The sequence below is a fragment of the Corticium candelabrum genome, chromosome 11 (assembly GCF_963422355.1).
Source record: "Corticium candelabrum chromosome 11, ooCorCand1.1, whole genome shotgun sequence".
Taxonomy (NCBI): Eukaryota; Metazoa; Porifera; class Homoscleromorpha; order Homosclerophorida; family Plakinidae; genus Corticium; species Corticium candelabrum.
In genome coordinates this window covers 7,018,805-7,030,326 of record NC_085095.1, presented here as the reverse complement: position 1 = coordinate 7,030,326, position 11,522 = coordinate 7,018,805, and the positions used below count along the sequence as shown (strand labels likewise).

The window sequence follows — 11,522 nt, the reverse complement described above, 5'->3', positions numbered from 1 at the left end:
TTCGCGCGTGTGGACGTTCTTCTTTAGGTCAAGTGCTTATGGCGAACAACGAGCAACTCAATTCCGCAGGGGACCAGGACACAGCCATCGGGCTAACTGAACAACGTTTGCAGTCCATGTTGGAAGCGGCAGCGAAGTCAGCGGCAGCACAAGCGGTGGCCGCGCTCACTAGTCGAGGGGATGGAACAGCTTCCCTTGCTGGTTCTGCTGCAGCAAGTGAGAGCACTCTTGCACTATCGCTACCTTCTTACAAGCGGTTTTCCTTGCGTTCCGGCTGTACATTGGAGCGCGCTCAGGCTGGATCGAACACTTGCATGCTTCCGGCAATGGCGCAGCCAGCAGTAGGGGATAACTTCCGTGGCCGTCGTGCGTACGTACGCTGACGGGCGCAGGTACCACGCGGCAAGTCTGCAGGCTCGCCACGGGTGGCGGTAATTTTGTCCGCGTCGAACTTTTCAGGGGCAGGCAGCGCGCGGGTTTCAAAAACTAATAGTGGTGCGACATTGCGGGAGATGTTGGCCTGTTTCTCTCAGACACGCGTCACGGGCGTGGGCGCCATGGGTTTTTGTCAAGCGCGGGCGTTGTGCACGGACGGCTGCGAAGGTTTTGGCGAGCATCGGGCCAGCGAGCCTCCGCCAGTTGGCAGCAAAAAGACAAGATAGCAGCGCTGCGCAACGTGACCAGAGAGCAGGCCTGCGGTCTTTTCCTGGTGTAAGCAGCAATGTAGCACAGCATCGGCGAGAGAGAAAGTCACGATGCAAAGCAGGGTAAGTGGTTGGCATATTTGGTGGCGCGCGTCGTCGCGTATAGGTGTCTCGTGGTATCACATGACTGGTTGCTTTGGGCAACCACGGCGCGGAAGTCGCAAGAAGCGGAGAACGAGGTTGTTCATCGGAGCGGAAGCGAGCCATCGTTTCGAGGCAGCACGCCACCTCGTTGTTTCGAGCGGCAGCTGGCCAACCGACACTTAGCGCACAGCACAGTTGTCTCGGACACGCGCACACCGCTGTTGGCATACGTAATACGGGGGTTAACGGAGTAGTCCTGTGTTAGGTCTGGAAGACATGCCCGATCCCAGTGCACTGGAGCACGTGGCACTGATGGATGTAGGGGCACGTGCGGCAGCAGATTTGGAAGCTCCACTCTCCTTCCCTATCTTGGATGTCCCGACGGGTTGTGGCGCGCTGCAGTCCAGCTGGTTCTCGCTCGGTGAAGCCTTTCCGCCTATCCCGGAAAAACTTGTCCGGCGCAGCCAGTCGCTGGACTACGTTGACCTGGCAGAGCTGTTGCCTGAGAATATGGAGCTGCAGCGACTGGCAGACACGGAGTCTAGACACGGCAGCGGGCAACGGCAACCGCGGCAGGGCAATAGCCTCATGACGTGGGTGCAGTGCTTTGTGACGTACGCCGCCGTGGTGGCCGAGGCGCACCCTAATCGCATGCGCGACCTGATGGTGCATCTACGCATGATCGTGCGAGAGGCGCAGCGACACGGAGGCGACGGCTGGAGGAGCTACGACGTGCTCCTCCGGAAGATAGCGGCAGCAAACTCCGCCTTAAGATGGGGGCAGCCATTACCGTCGCTATACGCCACATCGTTTCTGGCAGCTCGGGCATCAGCAGCGGCCTCGTGCGAGAACTGCGGCGAAGGTGACCACAAGTCAAGAGAGTGCGCACTGTCACCTGTCAAAGCGTCACTCCCCAAAAGCGGTGGCTTTGAGCAAAGCGCGCCTTACCTTACGCCTCAGCGGTAATCGGCAGAGGGTACAGGTCGTGCTGTTGGTCCCGGTTTTGCAGACCGCCCAACGTGCAAGAAGTGGAACTTTAGTCCAGGGGGATGCAAGGACTACCCGTCATGTGCGTACCGGCACGCTTGCTTGCACTGCAGCCTCCGCAGCCATAAAGTAGGAGAAGGCCGAGACACGCCCGCGTCAGTAGTCGGGAAGGAAACGGCACAAGCAGAACGGCTTCCTGCTAGGCGGAAGTAGAGACAGGCTCGGCACAGAGGCCGTGGAAAAGGAACGAACCGATAGGCGGTTGTTGTGTTTGCAGGTAGATTTAGCGTTTATTTTTCTGTTGTGTTCGCATTGACATAAGACATGTTTTCTTGTTGTTATTGTTTAGATGACCGATGTATAGGGCTTGATTTTGTTTGGTGTTTCAGTGTTGTTGTTTCTGACGGTACTCGATTGTTAGTCGGATATACTTGCTCTAAGGTTTGTGCGACCGGGCGCGTTACTGCTTGGTCTGCCTTGGTAATGAGCATGGTGTTAGATAAGCCTGTTCCCATGGTCTCATTGGCTGAATCGGTGGCAATCCGTTGGCGCGCACAGTTACTAGCAACCATGGTTCAGTCATGGTCTGAAATGGTGGGCACCACCCGTTGGGCCACAGTACAGCGGCATGCATTAGCACTGTAAGGCGAGTAAGGAAGATACGAATTAACTAATGATTTTAGGTAATGCTGAACTCTCTGACAAAGCTCTAGCGGCATGCAACATCTGCGCGGGCAAGTACAGATACGTGGCGGACCTATTGGCATTGGAGCGGCGGCGTCGGTTACGGGCGAGGCAACACACTCCCCTCTCTCTCGAGCAGTCGCAAGATGGGAAGCAGGTCTGAGGGCCTACCCGGACCGTGAGTTTGTAGCCTGGCTTTTGCTGGGTTTGAAGACGAGTTTTCGAATTGGTTTCGACTACGAAGCACACACATGCCGAGCAGCGAGAAAAAAACATGAGGTCAGCCAAAGAGCAGGCGGATGTCGTAACCAACTACTTGCAGGACGAGAGAGCGCAGCAGCGTGTAATTGATCCACCCTTCAGCGGCGGAAGGACAGCTCACCTCAGTCCGTTCGGGGTAATTCCCAAACCGCGCCAACCAGGCAAATGGAGACTAATCTTGGACCTTTCTTCTCCACACGGTCACAGTGTCAACGACGGTATAGATCCACATCTCTGTTCGCTGTCGTACTCACGGGTCGATGATGCGACGACGCGGATCTTAGCGTTGGGGCGAGGAACGCTGCTGGCAAAGATGGAAATCCAAAGCGCTTACCAGCTAATTTCAGTACACCTGGACGACCGTCATCTGCTTGGTATGCGCTGGCGCAGGTCGGTAACCCTTGATGCAGCACTGCCATTCGGGCTTCGGTCGGCACCCAAGATTTTCTCAGCGGTGGCAGATGCACTTCTGTGGGTTATGTTCCGTAGGGGCGTCTCGTCTGCCATACATTATCTGGACGATTTTCTCTTTTGCGGGGCAGCCGGTTCCGGAAAGCGCGCACATAACCTGGCATCTGCCCTTACCACGTGTCGGGATCTGGGTGTGCCCGTAGCAGAGCATAAGACTCAGGGCCCGAGTACAGTATTGACGTTCTTGGGCATTGAAATTGACACCGTGCACATGCAGCTTCGTCTGCCATCAGGGAAGCTGGCGCGCTTGCAGAACGTACTATTGCGTTGGTCGACTCGTCGCGGAGGGACCAAGAGGGAACTCTTGTCTCTGATCGGCAGTCTTCACCATGCGTGTGAGGTGATCAAACCGGGTCGAGCATTTCTTCGCCGTTTAATCGAGTTGTCCAAAGTTCCTAAGGCGCTCCATCATTTTGTTCGCTTAAACAAGGAAGCGCGTGCAGACATATCGTGGTGGGCAGCGTTTGCCAGTCGGTGGAACGGTATCGGTTTGTTGTCGGCCCTAGGCAAGGTGCGTCCCACGGTGTGCTTGGAGTCAGACGCCTCGGGTAGCTGGGGCTGCGGCGCGGTTTGGCAGCACCGGTGGCTTCAGTTGGAGTGGGGACTGGGTACAGAGCGTTTGGGCATAGCGGCAAAAGAAACTATCCCGGTAGTCTTAGCGGCAGTCTGTTAGGGACGCAGCTGTACAAGCAAGCACGTTCTGTTTAGGGTGGACAACAGCACGGTGGTATCCGCACTGTGTTCAGGATCCTGCCGGGATCAGCAGGTAATGCGTCTCATTCAGCTACTGCAGTTCGTGGCGGCCGCCGAGCACATTCCGGGCACAGAGAACATAGTGGCAGACGCTATTTCACGCAATCTAATCGCTACGGTGTTTGATGTATGTCCGCAGCTGTCGGTGGTGGCTTGCCAGGTGCCGGAGGGCTGGATAGCGCTTCTAGAAGACAACACGGGGGACTGGACGTCCAGCTGGAGAACTCAGTTTCTCGATTGTTTGAAGCAGGCATCGCCACCAGCACGGCTAAGGCCTACAGAAGCGGCCAACGCCGTTTCTTAGACTTCGTTCGAGCGTCGGGGACTTCACTGTATGCGGTATCTGAAGAGACGCTTTGTAGCTTACCTGGAAACGTGTCACCTGGCTTACAGCACTATCAAAGGGTATCTCTCTGCCGTACGCCATCTCCTAATTTGTCGGAGACGCGGCGACGTTTTTGCACGTCCCCTCCCCCGGCTTGTCTATGTACTTCGCGGAGTGAGAAGAATTCGGAGTAAGCGGGAGCACGCCCTCGGCTTCCAATAACGCCGGACATTCTTCGCGCGCTGCGCCGCCATTGGTCCGCATCAGGTATCACATACGATGTGGTAATGCTGTGAGCGGCCTGTTGTCTCGGTTTCTTTGGTTTTCTGCGTGCTGGGTAGTTCACGGTCGACTCAATAAACAGTTTTGACCCGTCCTGTCACCTGACTGCAGCGGACGTGTCAGTGGACTCAAGGGAAGCCCCCAGATAGTCCGGGTGGCCATCAAGCAATCGAAGACAGATCCTTTAAGACGAGGCGCTATGATTTCCCTGGGAAAATCAGGCAATGAGCTTTGCCCGGTCTCGGCGGTGTTGGCGTACTTAGCAAGAAGGGGATCGTTACAGGGGCCTCTCTTTATCTTCAGCGACGGCTCTCCCCTGTCACGCCAGCGCTTAGTGTCGTATCTGCGGGAGTCTCGGTCCTCGGTTTCAACTGCGAGTTGTACTCTGGCCACAGTTTTCACATTAGAGCGGCGACTACGGCTGCAGCCACAGGGCTGGAAGACTCAGTTATTCGGAGTTTGGGTCGCTGGCGCAGCGATGCGTACCAACGGTACATAAGAAGAGACGCCAGGGAGCTTCCACAATTTTCTCAGCACATCAATGCGCTGGTGACACGAGCGTTACTCTAGAGGCACGCGGGCGAGAACACTTGTTGCTTCTTGTTTACTTGATTGTTCACCTAGATACGGATAGCGTGGACATGGAGTAGGGTGTATCGCCAAGCAGGTTGCGTGCAGCAGCGTAACCGTTCACGCAAGTATGGTTGCACGTTACGCTAATAACTGGTTAAAAACCAAAAAAGCATCGTTTACGCGTACAATCAACATCAACGCGCAGGGGGCGGGCGCCCGGTCGCTTAAGTCTAATAGCGGCCGAAACAAGGCTCTCTGGAAACTTCAAGGTGCCTGTTCATTTACTTATATATACATAGTGAGAGAGGTGGTGCTTGGAGGCGGCGGAATCAACTCTGGAAGTAGTCCGCCGTTTGGGACAGAGTCCGGTCTGGGCAGCCCGGGACTCCCCAAGCACAAGCCTTTAGCGTGCGTGAGGCTCCATGACCGGGCTCCGCCCCCCTCGTGAGCGCCGACCTTCCTCTTAGGCAGGTCGACAGGTACAGCAGCGTAAGTGCTCGAGAGGAACGGGAAGCAGAACTCGGGGTCAAGGTAAGTAGTCAAATAATGTTTAACGAAGTTACACATAGTTGGCTCCGCCTTGACAGCGCGCGCGATGAGTCATCGGCCGCAGGAGTGCACGGTAGGCAAGTCTTGTGTGTTCCCGCGCGTCATGCGCAGACGGTAGTGGCGTGAGGTTTCTTCCCGCGAGTCATACGCAGACAGTAGTGGCGCGGGGTTTCTTCCCGCGAGTCATACGCAGACAGTAGTGGCGCGGGGTTTCTTCCCGCGAGTCATGCGCAGTAGCATAGCACGTTTGCAGTTCACGCGTGTGGACGTTCTTTCCATCCCTCCCACTCCCTTTCTTCTATTGACTCTCCGTAGACGGCTATGCCGTTCTACGTGAAATATCGGGGTGGAGACAGAGTCCGGTCTGGACAGCCCGGGACTCACCAAGCACCAGCCTTTAGCGCGCGTGAGGCTCCCTGACCGGGCTCCGCCCCCTCCTGAGCGCCGACCTCCCTCTCAGGCAGGTCGACAGGTACAGCAGCGTAAGTGCTCGAGAGGAACGGCAAGCAGAACTTGGGGTCAATGTAAGTAGTCAACTGCAATGTGTTGGAACACACTTTTTCTCAAACGCTTGCTTAGCCTTGTCAATGTCTGAACCACATTCCACCAAGCTGTTTTGGCTGGAGAAAACAACTATAAAGACCTTGTGACACACACACACACACACACACACACACACACACACACACACACACACACACAGTGACACACACACAAACACACACACACACAGTGACACACACACACACACACACACACACACACACACACACACACACACACACACACACACACACACACACACACACACACAAAATCATGCATTGGGTCTGTGCAGAGTATGATGTAGCACAGGGTTAATTCTTAGACTCCCAGAAGGGTGTCGTAGAAAACAAAAAGTTCATAGGGTGATGAGGCATTAGAAAGAGATAACAGAAGCAACACCATCTGGTTCCACTTACTATCTGCTATTCTAAAACAAGAATGAACATGTCTACGAGCTGTATGCGTTCTGATCTGCGAGCTGCAGGCACTTGTTAGGAGGCTGTCTCAGAGTGATTAAATAAAAATTTATTTAATCAACTACCGGCCTATTCGAAAGTTGCCGGGAATGGTCCGTTGGTAAAGTACAAATATTAAAAAGTGGTCTGGTTGAAACCGGACTAACCGGACGGTGGCTACATCCCTGTACTAGTAGTTGCCATTCATGGACAGATTGACAGTATCCTAGGAATGTGCTCTAGCCAAAGTCATTTGCATGTATAAGTTCAAACGTTTCAAGAAAATGTAAGAACAAGAAAGCTGTCTGTCCGGCAGACATAAGCTTGTAACTACAGTTTGTCCGGCTGGTCACAAAGTCTTATTGCCATGAGGCCTGTATGGCTATCTCAATATATAATCACCAAATGACTGCAAATGTAATCATGCAAACCAAATTTAACATAAACACTACAAACAGCTTGCAAACAAAAGACAAACAAATACATGTATAAACTGACAGAAAGACAGACAGACAGACAGACAGACAAACAGACAGGCAGACACATCATATTGAGTTTCTCCTCGAACATAATCCGGACTGGGTGGTGCTGAAAACTGATGTCAAAAATGCTTTTAATTCCATTAGCAGACAGCAAATAATGAAGCAGGTAGCCAAATCATTTCCAGACATCTATAATCACGTCATCCAGATGTACGAGAAAGTTAGTCCACTGATCTTCATGCAAGGTTCTACTCCAGTCATAATCGCATCTGCTGAGGGAGTTCATCAAGGACCTCAGGGTTCTCCCCAGGATTTCAAAATAGCGTGGCGGAGACGGTAGTTGCAAGACCCAGACCTTTGCTAGTTAATAGTAATAGTATTCTTGATTATTTCAAACTGTGTATTAATTTACCATTGGTGTTACAAATTAAAATACATGACAAAAGTTCAACAGACACTAATCCTACGGTTTCGAACCTTTCCCCAATCATCAACGGCTTTCTGAAAGTCAAAACTTGAGAAATCGGGACCTTCAATACGAATCATCATAAGTGCATCTAGAGTTCTGGTGTTGAGGCGGTTGCGCAGTGGAGTCTTCACTCGTTTCATTCAGTCTACGGAAACAGCCCGCGCGTTATCTTTCAAAACAAGACCCGGATTATCTGCATCTCGTTGTGTTACAATGTCCCGTATTCAGGACATTGTAACAAACAGGGAAAGAAGACACAATTGCAACAGAGGACAAAATCGCCTAAAATCCACGGGAACGAGCAAAGACCGGAATCAAGTGCGACAGATGCGGTCGTTTATTCACACGAGAGAGGGACAAGAAAAGACATAAATGTCATCAATGTATTTCAGATTTGGGACATATTTACCAGATAGTGACTTCCGTTTTCTTACGCTTTTTACGTTTCGCCATCATCCATGTGGATGGGCAGTTGAAGGTTGAAAGTGTGTGTGTGTGTGTGTGTGTGTGTGTGTGTGTGTGTGTGTGTGTGTGTGTGTGTGTGTGTGTGTGTGTGTGTGTGTGTGTGTGTGTGTGTAGTTCAATGTATTTCCAGCTTCACTTTTTGTTTCTGAATGGTGTAGTGAGAGATAGTCAACAACATTTAACTGTGGGATGTTGAAAGTCAGACGATGAACAATAAGTCGTCGTTTTCTCATTCTTAGCGAATTCTTGCTTATCTCAACGCGATTTGTTTTTTAGGAGACGCCCAAGTTGGCAAGATGGTCGTCTTTATGAGATACACGAAGAACCAGTTTGATTACAGCTACCAGTTGACGGTTTCTATTTGTATTGGGAATGTGGTCAAGAAGGTTAATGTCCCAGATGACAGGATTTTGTCTGTCGCTGTGTGGGATCTGCCGGGGAGGGAAGAGGTCGATCTAAGGAGATTACATTATAAGGATATTGATGCAGGCATTGGTAATCAGAGTTGTTTGTGTATACCTGCAAATGTAGCGGCAAACTGATAATCAATAATTAATTAATTAATGATAAATTAATTTGTATTTTTGTAGTCCGGGTTTGGTAGTGTACATCATCGTAAGTGCAGGCATCAGTGCAGACAAACAGGCAGAAAACTAGATAGACAGACAGACAGACAGAAATAAAACAGTTGGACAAACAGACAGACAGACAGACAGATACTTTTATTTGAGCGCTTACTTTATTGATAAAAGGCACTAACTTTATGCAAAACAATAACAATCAATGGACAAAATGTTGAATGTCTGTATCATATGTAAAGTCATCGAAGTTGCACTTAGGCAACTTTGACAGACAAACAGAAACAGATGGACAAACAGACGTACAGAGAGACAGACAGACAGAAACAGATGGACAAATAGACAGACAGACAGACAGACAGATTATTATATTTGAACTCTTACTCTACCAATAACAATCGCTAACTTTACATATGCATAACAATAACAATCAATGAACAAAATGTTGAACGTCTTTATCATACAGAAAATGATCAAAATTGCACTTAAACAACTTTGACAACTTTTTAAAAATCACACGAGAGTTGCAAGACTGTAGAACTACAGACAGTTGCTTTCTCCATCTATCTCTAAAGTCTGTTTCGCTGCTTTTCCATTTGCATCTTTTGAAATTTTGGAGATCTTATCGTGATAGTCTTCAGCCATTGGGCCCCAAAAGTCAAATTGTTCAAAAACCAGTGAAATACATGTTGTATCAGATCCTGCTATAGACTGCTGTTGACCATATTTTGTCATTTTGCGTTTCTCTCTCAACTCAGCTGCATAACCTGATATTTTGGCAGCTGATTGTATGGTGTCACAAGAATGTGGATGAGCAAGTGAAATGTCCAGGTCTTTTGTCAAGTGTCCAGTGGGATCATATGTTGCTATGTCTGCCCTGTTTTCAGAGTCAGTATACCTATTTCTTGGCTCAACTTGATGAGGAATATTTAACTCGTCTAAACATTTAGCCCAAGTTGACACGATTGTATTGTGTTGCCATACTGGGCCACCGCCAAACTTGCAGGTCAATAAATGATAGCCATGTTCATCAATTAAGGCCTAATTGTACTGTACCACAATCACACTTGGTAACAATCCGGGAATATGGTACAAGAATACCAAGTTTCAAAAATGCTGCCACACGAAATTCTGAGGACTTTAGAACAAATTTTGGTGCTGAAGGCATAGCTTGAAGCCATGATCCTACTCCACGTCCCTGACATGACCTTATCCTTGCAGCATGTTTGACAGAGGATGCTTGCATAACACATGTTGCTGTATTCAGATAGACAGACAGACAGACAGACAGACAGAAACAGATGGCGAACAGATAGACAGACAGACAGAAAACAGATGCATGGACAGATAGACAGACAGAAACAGATGGCAAACAGACAGACAGACAGACAAACTGCTCTTGTACTATGTCCAACACCAATGTCTTTATTTCTAGTGGTTGTTGACAGTAGCAACGACACTGATAGCATTAACTCGGCTTCAATGTGGAAACAAGACATTCTCAGCAACTGTGACACCAGACTCTTTGAGTCCAATCTCACAAGCACTCATACTCACTCATTTAGCATTCCAACTCTGTTACTAGGCAACAAACTAGACCAATTGAACTAGAAAGTCTTGTTGTTGGAGAAACTTGTGGATGAGCAAGGGTTTGCAGGGGAGCGGTCGTGTCTGCAAGGGATGGAGATGGCAGTGTTCATGATGCAGTCCAAACGTTAATTAGACATTTACTGGAGATGAGAAAGTCTAGACAAGGAATGAATATGCAAATAGAGAAAAGAGTGAGCATGAACAGAGTTGTGTTTCGAAGTGAGTTGTATAAATGCAAGAAACGACTTTCAGTCAGTCATGTTCCACAGGTGAGATGTTGCTTTAGCTTTGTTGTACATTAATTTTTAGTTGGTAAAAACAACGAAGGTTTAAGATATTGAAAGATGCATCTTTCCAATATAGTAATGTAAATGTATTGAGATATCCATTCTTTCGATACGTTAGTCTAATTGTATTGTGAGATGCATCTCTCCAAAACCATACTCTTTCCATTGCTTGGCTAGATTTTGCAAATGCTTATGGTTCAGTACCACACTGGCTAATTCATCAAAGTTTCAAGTTGTTTCATCCACCTGAACATCTACGTCTAGCACTGCATGGCCACCTTGTATTCCAACCTTCAGTTGTTTGTTTCCATTTCTAAATGGTCTACATCGTGGATCCCATGTCAAATTGGTGTTTATCAAGGTGATCCCCTATCTGTGATGGTTTTCAACGCTGTTATCAATACACTCATTCTACAAATAAAATCAGCTGCGTTGTCTGTTGGAGATACCTTTAGTCGATCATCACATGCAGTAAATGCCCTTCTATTTACAGATGATGTAACACTTATTGCCAATTAAGTTCTCAAAGGACTTACGAAAACTATGTAACATCGTTTCAACCTGGTGTGACCGGTCTAATCTATTCATAAAGTCTTCAAAATGCAAATGTATGAGCTTCTTCTTTAAACCATCTTTTCATCTACGTGATCCAGATTTGACAGTCTGTGGCAAGAGTATACCTTATCTCGGTGATGAAGATTTAAGTTTTTTGGGATGCCCATCAATGGTGTCACAAGTAACTGCGTCCTTAGCACCCTCTCAGCCTGTGTTGCTGTTAACTCAAGTCGATCTATTACAAGAATGACTGGCTAGTCCTAAATGCCGGTCGATGACTGAATGCATGGTAACACAATACAAGTTCCCAGATGTATATACTACATCTTCCCTCCCCCCCCAACTATGTGACTGATATTAACAATTAAGAGGTATGAAGTACAACACAATAGTCTAATCTACTAAAAATTTAGTCTATCTGG

At 48.8% G+C, this 11,522-nt stretch overlaps 1 protein-coding gene across 1 annotated transcript; it reads left to right on the top strand.

The window, feature by feature from the left end:
* Positions 1-8,381: 8,381 nt before the first annotated feature.
* LOC134186288 (ras-related protein Rab-7L1-like) lies at positions 8,382-10,521 on the top strand. Its single transcript, XM_062654213.1, has 2 exons — positions 8,382-8,585; positions 10,104-10,521. The coding sequence occupies exons 1-2, from the start codon at positions 8,387-8,389 to the stop codon at positions 10,277-10,279; spliced, it is 375 nt and encodes a 124-aa protein (XP_062510197.1). The 5' UTR covers positions 8,382-8,386; the 3' UTR covers positions 10,280-10,521.
* The last annotated feature ends 1,001 nt before the right edge of the window (positions 10,522-11,522 follow it).

Bases quoted from the DNA above. Each gene is read 5' to 3' on its own strand.
- LOC134186288 (XM_062654213.1), top strand. From the start codon at position 8,387: ATGGTCGTCTTTATGAGATACACGAAGAACCAGTTTGATTACAGCTAC. The intron at 8,586-10,103 runs GTAATCAGAGTT...CTTTATTTCTAG, and splicing joins GGATATTGATGCAGGCATTG to TGGTTGTTGACAGTAGCAAC.